The 17,338-nt window shown below is 42.5% G+C and overlaps 1 protein-coding gene across 1 annotated transcript in view; it reads left to right on the top strand.

Moving 5' to 3' along the window:
- The window catches only part of DOCK11 (dedicator of cytokinesis 11), a 120,807-nt gene that overhangs the window by 59,212 nt on the left and 44,257 nt on the right, over nucleotides 1–17,338 (top strand). Inside the window, exons 23-34 of the mRNA XM_054996040.1 lie at nucleotides 1,118–1,207; nucleotides 2,044–2,162; nucleotides 3,324–3,393; nucleotides 3,482–3,607; nucleotides 5,138–5,209; nucleotides 6,268–6,414; nucleotides 7,187–7,270; nucleotides 7,392–7,503; nucleotides 9,910–10,088; nucleotides 12,807–12,923; nucleotides 15,776–15,851; nucleotides 17,070–17,182. Coding sequence (XP_054852015.1) covers nucleotides 1,118–1,207; nucleotides 2,044–2,162; nucleotides 3,324–3,393; nucleotides 3,482–3,607; nucleotides 5,138–5,209; nucleotides 6,268–6,414; nucleotides 7,187–7,270; nucleotides 7,392–7,503; nucleotides 9,910–10,088; nucleotides 12,807–12,923; nucleotides 15,776–15,851; nucleotides 17,070–17,182 — 1,305 coding nt within the window. The remainder of the gene's footprint in view (nucleotides 1–1,117; nucleotides 1,208–2,043; nucleotides 2,163–3,323; nucleotides 3,394–3,481; nucleotides 3,608–5,137; nucleotides 5,210–6,267; nucleotides 6,415–7,186; nucleotides 7,271–7,391; nucleotides 7,504–9,909; nucleotides 10,089–12,806; nucleotides 12,924–15,775; nucleotides 15,852–17,069; nucleotides 17,183–17,338) is intronic.

Here is a 17,338-nt window from a genome sequence, read left to right as displayed (position 1 = left end):
CGTGCCAAGTATGCATTAACCATCCCTGTGTCTGGAGAGTTTTACCGTAGAGCAACCCTTGGTGGCAGGCAGGCTAGCTGGCAAAGTCATAACTTCATGCTCCTTCCGTGCATGCTTTACTGAAGGGGAGTGAGAAGTTGTTGGTGCTCAGTGGCTGCCATGCTGCTAAGGCAAGATAAAAGTGGGCCTCGAGACCCAAACCACATGTAAAGCACTGGAAGTTTCATTAGTTTATTTAAAATATATTTATCCCACATGGTTAGTGTGGAAAACTCACAGCAACTTACAAAAGTTAGAAATCCAGTTGGCAAAATAAAACAAGTGATTGTTGGCAGCAGCACAAACATTTTGTAATAAATTCCACTGAGTGCAATTCAGAGCAATAAAAGCAGAGACTAGGAGTGGAAATACACGTTGCAAATTACGTGGGGACGCTCAAGTGCAGGATTTTATGTGTGGTCATCAATTCGTGTGCAGGCTGTGCATGCCGCTTTCACAGGAGCTCCCTTTGTGTGATTGCATCTGCAAGTGTGTCCAGAGGGCAGAATGCCAATTCATTGCTGCAAGAACAAGTACTGTAGGCTCTTTTGACTTGCCAGTTTGCATTTTTTTAAGGTGTGAGAAAGTGTAAAGCTCTGCATTTCATTGAATTGAAGTAGGGAGTGATGGAAACTGGGTTACTTTAGCAATTGAGGAGGAACTGATACCTAACGCATGAATGTATTCACACGGAGCAAATTGAAGTGTGACTGTGCGAGCAAGTGCATGAAAAGTTGAAGGGGATGAAATGAGGTTCATTTGAGCGTCCCTAAGTGTATTTCCACTATAAAACAGCAAGTATAAAAAGCTTCAGCCGAACAGATTCCTCCCCCCAACAATGTGGTTGTTAATCACTTTTGTCTGCATGGATATAATCTGGTTCGAAAACCTGGTATTTAGAATGTGATTCGTAATTTTCACACAAGGATGACAGCAGTAGAAGAGGGGCTGAAATTGCTGTAAGTTGCACATGTGAATTCACCCCAGGTCTGTAGCCAAGGATAGAAGGGCACTAAAATAAAGGGGATAGGTTGGCCCCGGGAAAAGCCAGTGAACTGGACTTCTTCATTTCTTTCAGGATCTCCATCTCCACAAATTCTTCCAGTATTGCCAAACGATCCAGGGAGGTACCAAGGAAGTCCCAGGAGAACTTGTTAAATACTTAAAGGTGAGCTGCAATCTTCAGAGGACCTATTTTTGTAGCCTGCCTATGAGGGCTTTGGCAAAACTATTGGTGCAACAACGGTCAGTGGACAAATGGCTAACTGGCGCTAAGAACACTGCTCGTGCAGCTTCCCATTTTTCTGAATGAACTGGAGCTATGTCTCACCTGTGATTGCAGAACTAATATTACAATGCTCACATGAGTCTGTCACTCACAGACTTTTAGCACAAGTCAGCTGTGGGCCCTTCATCAAATCCCAGCTATTATCTGGTTTTGTAAAAGAAAATGAGAAGTATTTATGGGTGCAAAGCTTTGAATATGGTCCAGTGAGTCCATGAATGAGCTAGGATTTGAAATCTGGCCCCCTTGTCACCACCTCCTGTTTCAGATCCAAATACAATGAGATCCATTGTAGATTATGTAACTAAACCAGATTCAGATACTACAAAGCCATCAACTGTCATTTGTTTGCTTTATTGAATTGAATTGACAATTCACTGACAATTTTTTAAAGTGCTTGTTATTGGGATGATCACATCCCTTCCAAGTACTTTGCTCTGTTATAGAAGCGTTAAGTGATTATTTAATGGAGTCATCGGTAAATTATTACTCAGGAAGCAGTTGTTGTTCCTATCTTTTGTTGGATAAGTCTTTGTCTTACATTTTGTTCTGTTTTAAAACTATGATAAGTAAAGGTGGGCAGGAGAGGATTCATCTGGTCTAGTATCTGTGAGTTCCATTGTATCTGTCCTGATGATTCTTGTGCCAAACGTAAATCTGTTTACCTGTTTCTATCGTGCCGAACTAAAAGTGCGTACAACTCCAAATGTTTGTTTCAGTGTTTGCACGCCATGGAGATCCAGGTAATGATTCAATTTCTGCCTGTGATTCTTCTGCAACTATTTAGAGTCCTCACCAACAGGACTCAAGAAGAGGAGATTGCTGTCAACTGTGCCATGTAAGTTTTGGCTGGGGCAGGCGACCCATCAAAGGCCTTCTGGTTGGATAACCCCCTTGTAAAAGGTTAAAGAGTAACCTACTAGCCCACAGGCACTCTAGTCATTTCCAGCTTGCCTAATAGAGGAGGAAATAAATAACTATCTTAAACAATTTAGCAGTTTATCCAAGCTTCCCTACCTGTTCATGCGCAGGTGATTTTTGGCTGCCATGGGTGAGTGGACATGTATAAGCCTGAATTGGTTAGTAGATTACTTCCCCCCCCCCTCCCAATACGTCCATAAAGGAAATGGAAGGAAGGCACTTGATTGAATGGAAAGCACTGAATGTAGATCCCTTCCGGGAAGTCCTTGATTTGCGTGCCTCTTTAGTGGTTTCTATCAGGGACAGAACCTCTCTTGTTGGACACCTGTGGAATGCCCCCTGCCCAGCAGTGTTTACCAGCAACTTTCACTGATGTAATTTAAGTAGGGTTGGGTGAACGTCACTTTTTCTCTACATGTTGTGAAGTTTTGCTGTGTTCATGCCACATCCTTCCAATGATTCACTGTAAGTGAACCTTTTTCTGTGGATACACATGCCATGTATATTTTATTAGTGTTCAGTGTGTGTTTTGATCTGTACTTGGATTGTATTTTGTTAATGATAATACATATATGTCCAGTGCACACTTCACCCTCCAAAAATCTGGGACAAGGAAGTAAAAAAACCTTGCAAACAGAGTACACATACGTTTCCATTCCGCAGCAGGGACTATTCATAATAGAATGGCATGCTTTAGGGAGAATTCTTATTGCAAGGGAAATTGGCAGCATCCCTAATTTTAGGCACTGGTAAAAACTGCTATTTATTTTTTTATAGGTTGTCCTAACAAATAGGGGAGCTTTGCCGCTATAAATTGTTGCTGTTTCTTGTTTTTCCAATTGGGTATCATTTAATATTTTAGCTGCTGTTTGTATTGGTTTGAAAGTTTTTACAGTTGCTACCTTGAATGGAGAAGCAACTTATAGTTTTAAGCAAATAAGCAAGTAAGTTCATTTGCAGTCAGAGTTGAAAAACCTTTGGAGTCGGATTTGGGTGGGGGGTGGCCAAGAAAGCTATGGAGCAAAGCCCTTCTGTGTGTGCTCCTTTGTACCATATACACACTCTGGTTAATTTGCAGGGTCCTCCTCCATGTTGTCTCTAGATGTCACGAGGAAGGCCTTGATCACTACTTGCGATCTTTCATAAAGGTGAGGGGCACAGATTCTTCTGTTCTGTCACCACCACCCCCAATCTGAGGTTCACTACTGTTGACAGAGAATTTCTTGCTCTTTGCAGTACTGCTTCCGGCCCGAAAAACCTGGCACAGCTCAGGCTAAGATGACACATGAAATCTTGGCTGTCGCAATGGCAACAATTCTCAAGCAATCAGCAGATTTCTTAGCTATCAATAAGATGCTAAAGGTGAGGCAAGAGAGGAAGGATGGGGAAGCGTAGAATCCCTCTTTCTGAATCTCTCAGGCCAAGGCAACTGCGGCCCTGAGAACTCATGTTTGTTGAATATACAAATGCAGAGGAGACGGGGGACAAGATCGTGGGTGCTCAGGTCTTCCCAGTCTCCTCTACAAGTGTCTGCATCCCAGAAGTGTGCCCCTTGCTGACATCAGTATCTCTTCCAGTTTTAGATTCTGTTTGGGATTGAAAATCATTACAAATGACCAGAAGAGTATTTCCATGGGAGAGCTCAGAGTAGTGAAATAGTTTATCCTCCACCTTTCCTGCCATATCCCTATGAATAGCCTTCCACATTTGCCTTACTAAAAAGACAAGGGGCTCCTTTGAAAAGGGATGATCTTTAAATGGCCTGCCCATAGCCACTGGTTTCCCTTTAGAAACCCTTTTGGGTGTTCTTCTCCCCCCCCCCCACTTTAATTCAGTCAAGTAATGTTACAAACAGAATTAGATAAACTTGATTTAATTAATGGTATGGCTAGATTACTTTATGTATGAATGATGTCTTTATACCAGACAACTTTTCAATAACTAGGAAAAGAAAGAAGTCGACATCGAAGCCTCTGGGTTGATTGTTCCTTCAACACACTATGGCCAGAAAATGTTTTGGAAGGGTTTCTGAATAGATCAAGGCAGACCCTGCTCCCCCTTTGCAATGTGAAGATGCAGATGGAATAGTCACTCGAGTTAAAAGAACCGTTCATTGTGGATTCTCTTCAGAAGCTCATGAATGCCACTAACTTTCATTGCAGTTGAAGAAGTACACTGGCATTTCTCTGCCTCCAGCAAATGAAGTGGGGTGGGAGGTGGGAGAAGGATGCGCAAGGATAATGACATACTGTCATTTTTCAGGAAGAGGCAGGGCTTTTTTTCAGCTGGAACATGGGGGAACAGAGTTCCGGAACCTCTTGAAAATGGTCACATGGCTGGTGGCCCCTCCCCCTGATCTCCAGACAGAGGGGGGGGTTAGATTGCCCTCCCCCTCTGTCTGGAGATCAGGGGGCGGGGCCACCAGCCATGTGCCGTTTTTGCCGAGGGTGATTTAAACTTTTTAAAAAAAACCTTGTTCCAGCTGACCCAACGTGACATCGTTAGTCCTGGGAGCGTGCACTCACTTTGCACGCGCACATGTGGTACCAGGGGCACCACCTCCCACCAAGAGTTGCTCCCTGTGCTGGCAACTCACTGAGTTCCACCACCTCTTTTCCCAGAAAAAAAGCCCTGGGAAAAGGTGCTTTGTGAGTCCTTCTTATGTGTCGCTTGAGCTCACTTTCTCCCTCGGTGTAACATCTAAGGCAAGTTTGGTCAAGGCTGTTGGGCTTGAATTTAAGATGTTTAAGATCACAGCGCATCTTGGAATTGATCATCTGGTCTTGATTAAGCTGTTATCTCCCAGGCTCAAGTTGCCCATCTGTAAAATGGAAATAATGGTTATTTTCTCTTGCTGGTGCACATAATTCTATTCCTACTTGTTCATTCCAGTATTCGTGGTTTTTCTTTGAAGCTCTGGCGAAGTCGATGGCTTTGTACCTCCTGGATGAGAACAAGATTAAGGTAAGGGCAAGGAAGCCTGCTCAGGACTGGCTCAGATGCTCAGCAATTTCAGTGCAATGAATTGCCCCCAAACCTACCACCATTTTTTTCCTAGTATTTGTTATGCAGTTCTGAAAAGTTAATGGAATATGATAAAAGCATTTTCTGTTTTCTGCAGTTTGGGCTATGCTTGTTTTACATCTTTGTGTTTTTAATTCTTGTGTGTTTCAGTGCTTTTAAATTTGTGGCCTGTGTTTTAAACTAGTTAATTGGACTATTGTAATTTGTCCTCACAAACTGTTTTCTGCTTTGTTCGCTCTGAAGCGTTAAGGCAGGATAGAAATATTTTAAATCAAAAGATAAATTTCTTACAAACTAACAAAAAGCATAAAAAATTAGTATAAAAACAAAACAGTTTTCAGAACCAAATACATAAAAATAAAATTTAAATGACTTAATATTATAAACAGAAATAAACCTCACCACACACCACTTGTCTTCCAGTTCTGTTTGGTCTAATAAGTTTTCCAAAGTTCTCTGAAGAGCTTCAGGCTCAGAATATGAAACGCCTCCAGTGGGCAAGGGTGCTTCTCTCTATGTTTTTATTGAGTTGATCTGATGTTCTAGTCAAGAGGACACTAGCTATCAGCTTTGGCTATGATGATGGGATTTGAGAAAATAGTGGTTGTCATATCCTGGCCAAAAATTATCCCCTGAAACACTCTTAATTATAACAACAATAACAACAACAACATTCGTTTTATATACCACTCTTCAGGACAACTTAATGCCACACTCAGAGCAGTTTACAAAGTGTGTTATTATTATCCTCATGACAATCACCTTGGGAGGGGGGTGGGGTTGAGAGAGCTCCAAGAGAGCTGTGACTGACCCAAGGTCACCCAGCTGGCTTCAAGTGGAGGAGTGGGGAATCAAGCCCAGATCTCCAGATTAGAGTCCTGCCACTCTTAACCACTACACCAAACTGGCTCTCTCTTGTTCTGAGAGTTTGCAGCATTAATTAACATAGAGTAGACCAGCAGTTCAGAACTAGCAGATGTCATCTCTGTCTACTTCAGCTCCCCAGGGCTCAGCGGTTTCCCGAATCCTACAATCACGTCTTGCATTCTCTCCTCCTCGCTATCATTCCTCATGTGAACATTCGCTACAGTGAAATCCCTGAGGAGTCGCGAAATGTTAATTTCAGCTTGGCCAACTTCCTGAAGGTTGGTGTTTTCCTCTGCTCTTTCCTCCTTTTCCCCTGTAAATTTTTTTAAGAGTAGGGGTTCACACACAATGTTCTCCCTTGTTAATTTTTACTTTTAAAAAACTCCTGAATCTCAAAAGCTCATAGCCTGGAAATCTAGTTGGTTTTCAAGATGCAACTGCACTCCTGTCTTGCCCTTCTACTTCAGACAAACACAGCTACCCACCTTGAAACTATTTTGTTTGCTGTTATGCTAATTTTAAAAATAATCTGCCCACCACCACCACCCCCATTTATTGTGCAGGCTAGGCTGCAGCTGACCTGGCTATTCTAAGTAGGGGACCAGCGTAGCTGCAAGCATTCCTATGAACATTCCCATTCATTATCAGGGTGCAATTGCAGCAGCCCATTTTCAGAACAGGGAGTGGGATTCAGGACTTGTTTCATTGTGGCCACAATCCGTTGATCTCAAGAACATTTTAGCTTCTTGCAACAAAAGTGAAGTGATGTCACAGAGAACTTTTGAGCAGATGCCAAATGCTTTTCTTTCACCAACCACAAAATACAGCTTGTATCCTCACACTAGGAATAGATAGTAGAAACCACTCCCTGCGTATGTCTGATGGAAGACTTCCGCTTCAGTGCCTTTGCAGATGTTCCCAAAAGCTTGGAACATACACCAGAGTACTACATTTGGCTGAATATTGTTTTTGTGTGGAGTAATATTTAGGGGAGGGAGTATTCATTTGGTAATTATTAATTCCACCCCTCTCTGTCTTTGCCTTCTGCAGCGATGCTTGACATTCATGGACCGAGGTTTTATCTTCAACTTGATTAATGACTATGTGTCTGGATTCAGTCCCAAAGACCCAAAGGTAATAATTTGGACTTGGAAACTTGATTGTGGAGGAAGGGTGATTATTTATGTCACCAATCAGAGCTTTATATAAGCATGTGCAATGCTCTTTCTGTGTTTGTTTTCTTCTATAAATTCAGCTTCTGGTGGAATACAAGTTCGAATTTCTGCAAACAATCTGTAATCATGAGCACTACATACCATTAAATTTGCCAATGACCTTTGCCAGACCAAAACTTCAGAGAGTTCAAGGTACGTTGCCATCACAATCTCTTAAAAGACGAACAACTTTTTTTATTATTGACTAATTTTATTGTGTTATTTGGAGTATTCATTGTCAGTTTCCTGGTTCTCAATCATTTAAAAAGAAGCGGTATGAGCACAGCTTTATATTAAAAGTACAACATAATGAATGAACACAACCCCAGTATTAATTTAAAAAAAAAAAAAGAGGCTTGCTAACAACCTTGTCTTCCTTTTAAGTGTATGTGCTATTGGACACTTTCACAACTGCAAAAATAGTGTTTGCCACCATGTGCTTATATCCAAAGCGTTGCCTCTGTTTTTGTTGAAAGGTTCAAGGATAACAGAGCTAATCCGCACAACAAGGTGTCCCTAAAAATCCCACAGATAAGGGATTCAGTTTTTCATAGGTTTACCAGTCTTGGCAGTCAGAATCTAACATCTTGGAAGCATCCCTCCCCGACCAAACCCCAGGCTGCCTAAAGCCAGCACTTGTCCAGCAGCTAAGCCATCGGCCTGTATGTGGCTGTTGAGCCATCAGAGTAGATCAGCAATCACGAAAGAAGTAGAAATGGCAAGGGGGAACTTATACAAACTCAGTGGTGTTCCCTTATTCCAAGTCAAACCAATGGTGCGTTTAGATCATTACGGTCTATTTTTGCAGCTGTTTTCTGTATCAGAGGGAGGAAAGTCTCCCAAATAATATATCCCAAGATGCTTTAACTGAAGAGATGCCATGAATTGAAACTGGGGCCATCTTTATGCAAAGCCCATGTTACTGAAGCACAGGTGGTTCGATGACGCTCATGGGCCATCATACTGATAGTCCCTTAAATAATAATGGTATGTTCCCAGGCAAAGCTCATAAGCAATCCTCTGGGCCAAATAGGGATAACCCTTGGCAAAACTTGCCTTATATTCTCTGTAACATTTCTGTAGGAAGTATGGATTGTTCCAGTAGAGATATTTGTCTGTGAATCTTTGAGTGGCATGAGAATGTAGTATTATTATTATTTATTATTATTTTATTACACTTCTAGACCGCCCTTCCCATCAGACAGGCTCAGGGTGGTGTAACAACATATGATTTTTACATAAATAAAGTACATAAATAAATTTTACATAAATAGAGTATGAGGGATATCCTGCCCACTGAAGTGTTGCCAAACCTGCCCATCCCATCCTGTAGACCCAAATACCATTTACTAGCTATTGTACAACAGGACAACCCAAATTAAAGAATCAGTAGCTCCCCTCTATATCATGCTATGTCCAAGGGCTGTTGGTGGAGTATGTGCCATATTAACTAATCTGACTGTATCAACATGCACACTTTTTATTCGTTCCTTTTTTGTTTTCCTTTTGCACATTAATTAGATTTCTTTTCCAAGGCTGCGGAATGGTTCACTTCTGTAGGTATGTAAGGAAAAACTGTTGCCAGAGTGCTTCACACCAAATCAACTGCAGTTTCTAAACTTGGCAACTTCAAATCCATGTGGGTTTGCACACAGTAAACATTCAGCTAACAGGTTTGCTTTTCAAGCCAACTAACTAGTATCTGCTTTCTGCTGTAGTTGAATCCAATACACACACACATTGCATTCTAGAGCTTAGAGCAACAGAGAGGGGCATGTCCAAATCTTTGCTTTCCATTAATGTTGCACTGGAGTTGGCAAGATTTCAGACTTTTGAAGAAGTTTTTATAGGTCCCTGTAGTATTGCTCATACAAAGCAAGAAGCTTAGAACTGGTAAAGACATTATCTTTTACTGGACCAACACTAGTTTTTCGTTGTTTAAAAAAGATTCTGTAAACTTTCAGATTACTCAGTTAAATTCATACTTCAACCATAGGGGTAAATTAGATGTGGGGGGAGTGTAGCCTAATAGAGTGAACTGTTGATTTGGAGTTTAGAAAACAGGAAGAGGAAATCAGTTGAATCACAGCTCATGTAAACTGCCCCAACATTTCAAGCAATATAATTGCTCTTCAATTAATTTTATGTCTCTGGTTCCATTCAAGTTCCAGAACTCTTGTAAGACAAAACAAAAATATTGTTGCCCTCATCTCCTTCACACACCCTTCCTTGTGGATAGGTGGACACTTCACCTCTTTCCTCTACTTTTATGGGTTGTTCTCTCTCTGCCTTTCATCCTTTCCTTCTTTATCTCCCATTTCACTTGACCTGCTACATCATAAGGCCCTGCCTCTTTCCTTTCTTATTTCTGACCCTCCTTTTCTCCGTCCTCCTGCCTGCCTTGCTACTTATTGAAATTCTAGCAGCCCACCCAATGACAGTCAGAGTCTCTTCTGCTTTGCTTTCTGTGATGTAAGACCAGCTCAACCAATCACTGCTATAGGTTTTGCTACTACCAATAAGTGTTAAGAATTATTTGTGTTTTCCCTTTCATGGCAGATGTAAATCTTGAGTACAGCTTATCCGATGAGTATTGCCGTCACCACTTTTTAGTGGGCTTGCTCTTGAGAGAGACATCTGTTGCCCTACAGGACAATTACGACATTAGATACATGGCCATCATCATTTTAAAGAGCCTTCTAATCAAGCATGCATTTGACAACAGATACCAGCATAAGGTATAGTAATTTAGAGTCACACTGAATACAGTTAGATATTGTTTGCTGCAAAAGCCCGCATCGCAGTAAGTTATGTGTAACCTTCCTTTTACTGCTAAAAACAAAATGATCAGCAGTGAACTGATGAAAGTGGGGCGTCTGCTGCTATGTCCCTGTTCCAGTTGCTCTGTCAGGGCTGGGAAAAGCCATGATGGACCCTCTTATAGAGACACCCTCTGCCCACCCCCCCCAACCATTTAGATGCAACCCAAACATTATATGCAAACAAGTCACATGACTTGCCTGGCTCCATGGGGCCCCAGGGAGATCAAGGCCTCCAACATGTTATCCTCCTAGTCCCACCACCTATCCTTGGGAACTATGGACATCGCACCAAAAGAAACCCCTTCATACATCTTGCACATGTGGCTTAAGGCTGCCAATCTGCTTAAATTGCCTGGTTGTCTACAGTCTCAGAGTTTAAGATTCCTCATTGCAAAATCTGAGGCTTACAAAGGAAAGAGTTGTTTTTGATTTAGCTCAGGCAAAGACTTCTTTGCCTCAGCTCTGGCATTCTTTTAGCATTTCTTGGCATTCTTTTAGCATTTCTAGTCCCCCTCCAGTCAGCTCTTAACCCCTGCTAGACCACGCGGCTAATGGCTTCAGGGCTGTCTGATAGCCACAAGGCCTAGTATGTTACTGGCTTCTTGCAGTGAGGCTGGGAAAACTGGAGGTTGATAATAATCTATAAAGCTACTGCAGTAGGAAGCAGCATACACAGCATCTCACAAATAAGTACCCAACATACAGAGAAGCACTGCGCACAATTGATCTGAGTGCACTGGCATACATCCGTGCATAGTCCACATTTGGATTCCTGTTCATCTCTATCATTTCCCATTCTGCAAAGCATCTCTAAGAAGCTGTTCAGTCCCATATCTCTCACCTACCGCTCTAATATACCTTCATTTAAAGATTTTTTTTTTTAAAGAACCATATTTGGTTCTATACTGAGCCACATTTGGCTCTAGGACCATAGGTTGTAGACCTCTAGTGTACATTGTAAACATTTCAAGATGGCATTTGAACCATGGCCTGAGTACTTGGGTACAAAGCACTTGGAGAAAAAATTTAATCAGAGTCAAGATCCGGAGATGCCATGTGGCTGGCTAGTTGCAGGTGGCGTTGGAATAAAAATAGACTTGATGGAAGATCACACATCTCCCTCTGTCTATAAAATGGAAATTGCAGGCTCAGTTTGCTTTGGGATCTTGCAGAGGAGAGAGGGGATAACCCTTCAGCGTCCAGTCAGTTTCTCTGCCTACTTCATTACCATTTAAAAATGTGGCAAAAAGTGCTTTTTAACGGACCTGCCTTTTTTTCTTTACCAGGGGCCGATTCCAGATAACTAACCTTAAGGCGCTTCATGCCGCCCTCTTCCGGATCGCGACGGGGAAAATGCGAAATATGGCATGAAGTGCCTTAAGGTTAGTCATCTGGAATCGGCCAGGATAAGGAACGGATTTTGATCAATTTCAGTAGAGGGTGAAGGGTTAACATTCTCTCCCCCTCCCTCCCTCCCTCTCTCTCTCTGCGCCACATGGGCAAATTAAGGCTGCATGAACTTGCAGTTTGCTTGCATGATCTTTGTCCAATCTGTTTAAGCCCTTAGTTTGTTCCCCTTATTTTCTGTGTGGATTGTGATTACAGTGTAAAAGTACATTGCTGCCAGAATTGGCAACAGTCCAAAATCTAATCACTGGGGTCCAGCCTTGCGTGAGAACTGTTGGCTCTCTGTATTTTTGCACGTACTCTCGTTTGGCATCTGGTGTAGGGCCCTTTTTATAGTTGATTGTTATTATTTTCCTTTAAAAGCAGATTCTGGTAGAGGCGATATTCTTGAAAATACACAGACATACCCAAAGAACTGCATGGTTATATCCCTGTACGCAACACATTGGGAACAGCCATATTTGTCAGCTACTAGAGCCACATTCAAAACTTCCTTTGAAGCTGGAACAGTTCCTGAAGTGGTTTGCAACGTGTGACATAAGGACACTGTTCAATAGACAAACATGGCAAGAATCTCAGTCACTGCTCGTGTGTGATTCCTTTGTTGAGCTTGAGTGGGGCCCATAGCATGTTGGCCACTTTGATGAGAAAAGTGGGATATAAATATTTTAAATATATTTATTAGAAGTTCTGCAAAAGGGTCCCCAGCCACACATGGTTTTCTTGACTCCTTTGGAGATGTTCGGGTCTTCTTTACGCTGTTATGCAAAATAAAAATGTATTCTTTGCATAATTTTTGAGTGCAGAAACTTGGAGTGAAGACGTATCTAGTATTAAAACACACGACGCTGCAAATTCTGCACACACAAATACCCTTACATGACTTTGGATTTGCAGTTTACATAACAAACATAACGCATGCTGCTTCAGCTAAAGGGGCTGCAGAATCAGAGAAGCTCTACAGGCACTTCTGGTACCCAACTGGAAATGGACCCACATATATTTGTGGCACAGTCTGAAGCCCTGGAGAGAGCAAGTGATGTGTTTGTCTTCATACAGCACAGACTTTTGATGTTGTACATACCCCATGGAAATAAACAGGAGTTACCCAAGAACATGGTCATGTGCCATTCCAATTAATTTCAGTTGTAAGAGGGCTTTTCTGTGGCTCATGCCCATAATCATTTGCTTTTGAAATCCTCACTTCCACCCAATTCTCTCTTACAGAACCAACAGGCCAAAATAGCCCAGCTGTATTTGCCTCTGGTGGGGCTCCTTTTGGAGAACATCCAACGCCTGGCTGGCCGGGACACCCTGTACTGTTGCACCAGCATGTCAAGTTCTGTGAGCAATCTTGGAGTTACTTTGAATCTTTCCCAGAAACGGAGAAGTGTATTTTTAGCTTGATTTATAAACAGTTTGCATCATTTTCAAACTAGGTTCCAGGAAGTCTTGGTGTTTCCTTGGAAGTTGATCAAATATTCTTTAAAGTGGAGATTGGGAATGGTGGAGATCCTTCCTTGAAAGGATCTCCATTACTGGCCTTCCCCAACAACTGCATGACTTGTGTGGGGTGTCTCTAACATATCCTCCCATGCACATGGGGCAATGAGTAAACTCTAAGCTGACATGAAATCTATGCAAACCAACATTGTACTATAGAATAACCCATCAATCAGCAGGTTGGATATTGTTAGGCTGTTTCCACATGGCGACCATACTCCATGCTGTTTTCACAGTTGCAATGGAGCATCTACATGGCAGGTTTCCCTGCTCTTTCCTTGCCTCAACCACCATTCCTTTCCTACTACCAGGGGGCTTTTTTTGATCTTTTTAAAAATTAGAAATTGAAATATTGCTATAGCACAGGAGTCCCCAATGTGGTGTCCATGGGCACCATGGCTTCTGATTGGCCATTGGAGATTTGGTTGGGTGTGTAGATTTTTTTAAAAAGTTGCTTTGGCAGCAGGTGCCACCACAGCACAAGGATCATGACTGTGTTACTGAAAGTAAGCTGCGGGAGCCATTTTGTGGCAGACTTTACCTCCTGTGGCAGCCATTTTGTGGTTCTACCCATCATTGTGTCAGAATCCCAAAGGTGCCTGCCGGCTCAAAAGGGTTGGGGGACCTGCTATAGCATTATAATTTTACAATGACCTATCTGTTAGGTTCTCTGAATTCCCAGTTTTCATTTTTTAGCAGATTAAGTCTCTAGCCCCTTTTTGTGATTGAATGGCTTATCTCTGCAAAAAAGGGGTAGTCTTGCTTTCTTAAAAATGAAAGCTGGGCGTTCAGAGGAACTAGTAGATAGATTGTTATAACATGTCAGTTGCTGCTTTTTAAACAAGCCCTCAGGTGAGGGGGCGGGGATAGTGGCTATGGAGGACAGAGAAAGGAAAAGAATGCCAGTGTGGGCAGCACTTGGAAAAAACGTGCACCTTTATATTCACTCAGCAGACAAATACACATTGCAGTCTTTCCCCCCCAAAAATTCTACCAAACCATATTTGGGGTGATCACATCAAAATGAGGGAGAAAACTGAAAGTTGATGATGAAGGGATAATGTTATGATGATGGTCCAGGGAAAAAAAATCACTCCAGTTTGGACCCCAAAATGGAGCAAAAACCTAAATGTGGAAGTATCTTCAGTTGACTGCAGTTTATTTGACTGTATTTGAATAGTCTTGTGGTGCCCTTTGTTAGTAAGAGCAGGAATGAGGCAGTCAGGAACAGACGTGGCAGCAAAGCTAAGCTCCTTCTGTCAGCCTCCTGCAGGCATCTCCAAACAGGAAGCGCGTGCCAATATCATTGGCAAAGATTACAGACCAAAGGGGTTTTTTGTGTGTGCACTCATTAAATTATAAATTAATTGCAGGGTCCCCCCCCCCAAAAAAGTTAATTTCATTGGCTTGTTTCCAACCATCTGTGGAATACCCCCTCTTGCTGCAGCCCTATAAGTCTCATGAAATTTTGTTCCTGGGATAAGGGGGCAGTAGACCCTCGAGGCCAACAAGGGGGGGGTCAGAGTGGAGGTCTGCAGTGGGAGCAGGGAATCACCCCACAAACTCTTCTGTCAAAGGAACTGCATGGTTGGATTTGTGCAGTGTTGAATCATAGCAGTGAATTAATTTGATTTGTAACGTAATGGGGGAGGTTTAAATGCATAATATCCAGGGCAGGTATGCTGGTATGTTGTTTGTTTTCCCATTGCTTGGTTTATTCAGCACATGAAAGCTGGAAGCTGAAAGTTTTGGGTTTTTTAAATCTTGAATTTGGGGGAGAAACAACACAACCTGGAGCTGTTTGATCTGCAAAGGCTTGCTCATGCGTGCAAGTCACCACTTGATTGTGTGATCATCAGGTGATTAAACTGCATGTGTGAACCAACCCACAGAGCAATAACTGACTCTGCACAGACAGCTTACTTCTACAAAGAAGGCATTAACTCTCTACCCTTCTTAGCCTCCCACTGCAGGACTCAGGTGGGTTCAAGCTTGTCCTTGCAGGGGCCACAGGCATGGAGAGGCTCTACAGGTCTTAGAACTGGGGTGCTGGCTATTGCTTATGCCACATTTTCAGAACCGTCTCATTGGAGGCCTTGCATTTGGTGTAACAGCCCGGGTGGTGGTGGTGATGGTGGTATTGCACTGGCTGCACCCCAGGTCTCAGCCGGGCTCCTCAAGAGTGTAGATTCAAGTGTTGTGTCCACAATAATATCCAGCTTCCTAACTTTCCTTCCAGCATTCTCCTTCTGTCTCCTCTTGGACGTCTTTCTAGTTTACATGTAAGGGGCCACACAGCTGACTAAAGCTCTTGAATTAAACATTCTTGCTATTCTTGGAATAATTTGTCAAACTTTCCCTGTTATTATCATCAGTGGCCATGGGAAAAGGTATGCAAGTTTGGTGAGGATTTAAAAATAAAAGGTCCAACTGATGTAGCATTCTGTTTTCGAGATGCTTTTAGAAAGCCCACAAGTGGGGTATGAAGACATCATCCGTCCCCATCCTGCACAGCCATCCCCTGCAACTGATATTCAGAGGCTTACGACCTTAGAGGTTCTATTCAGCTGTAATGGCTGCTGATAGTTTTAAAATAGCCGCTGAATCAGATTTCTGTTTATCTTTCATTTTTGCATTTGAGCACAAGCCAAATCATTTGCTTTCGGAAACCTGTCTTTTCTCTTCCCTTGCAGACATCCAGAGATGATTTTATGTGTAATTTTACACCACCTTCCAATAGGTCAAGTCTTATTGTTGATAAAGAAACACGTAAGCACTGGCATTGGGTTTGAACCTCTCTTTCCCACGTTGTTTAGATACAATTTTTGTTTGCTCCCCCCACCCCCCAGAGGACATCAAATTCCAACCCGACCATGTCCTTAGTGAACTCACTGTATGGTTGTCAGATGCTTCATCTCTTTCAGCCTCACTTTCCCAAATCTGTAAAATAGGAATGATAGTGGCTGTTTTTACAGTCGTGTTGTAAGGCCAGGCAAGGTAGATTACAAATGGTTATAAGCAGGGCTTTTTTTCTGGGAGAAGAGGTGGTGGAACTCAGTGGGTTGCCCTCGGAGAAAATGGTCACATGACTGGTGGCCCCGCCCCCTGATCTCCAGACAGAGGGGAGTTTAGATTGCCCTCTGTCTGGAGATCAGGGGGCAGGGCCACCGGCCATGTGACCATTTTCAAGAGGTGCTGGAACTCTGTTCCACCGCGTTCCAGCTGGAAAAAAGCCCTGGTTATAAGTACTCTGTTCTTGTCATGTTATCTGCCATCATATTTGCATACATCAAGGCTGAGTGAGAAAGAGGCATATTGAGTATTCCAATGTAAGAACAGACCTGTTGGATCAGACCAAGTAGTCCATCTATTCCGGCATCCTGTTTCTCATGCAAAGGCCAACAAACAGAGCACATTCCAAGGTTAAGGACTTTCCCTGATGTTGCCTCCTAACAATGGTACTCTGAGGTTTGCTGCCTTTGAATGTAGAGGTTCTCTTTGGTCAACATGGCTAGAAGCCACTGATCCTCTGTGACTGTCTCTAATCCTCTTTTAAAGCCATCTATTCAAATGGCCATCTCTTCCTCCACCAACAGTGAATTCTACAATTTTAACATCGCCACAAAGGCCGATTCCTGGGTCTGTTTTTCAAACCAATGGATGCTTTTTGTTTTGAGCTTTCCTTTGCAGGCAAAGCTCACATGAGGCAACTTTGCTCATGCATCCAAACAGTTTGCAAGGTAACCATTGGATGTTTAATGTATGACTTGGGTGTTAGAAAAGAATTCCAGTTGTTTTAGGATTTAGTTTGGGGCGGCCCATCTCATTGTCTTGTTGCCTGATAGCTAATTTCCAGCATTTCTTTGTCTTAAATTATTCCTGTGCACTCCCCCAACCAGTCCCTAAAAGAATTTTAACTTTAAAAAAAGAACAAACGTGTTGGCAAGCATAAAGTCACTGGAAACATTTTCTTGTCTGTTTTTTTAGTTTATGGTGCAGCTTTCCAGAATGGACTTGCCATGAAAAGGGAGGACTCGAGAGGATCTCTTGGCTCAGAAGGAGGGGCCGGATCTCCTGACCAGTGTAGCACCAACGAAAATGTAAAGTTGCTATTTCAGTTATTTTCAAAAACCCCAAATGTAGCACATGCACTCACAGCTTGTTAAGGTGCTATGCAAATCATTATTAAAAACAATGTTTAAAAACCACAGTGGTGATGGACAGTACCCTCAAGTCATAGCTGACTTATGGCAACC

Source organism: Eublepharis macularius, chromosome 13, assembly GCF_028583425.1.
Source record: "Eublepharis macularius isolate TG4126 chromosome 13, MPM_Emac_v1.0, whole genome shotgun sequence".
In the NCBI taxonomy this organism is placed as follows: Eukaryota; Metazoa; Chordata; class Lepidosauria; order Squamata; family Eublepharidae; genus Eublepharis; species Eublepharis macularius.
Note: the sequence above shows the minus strand (reverse complement) of the source record. Positions and strands in the feature narration are given on the sequence as shown.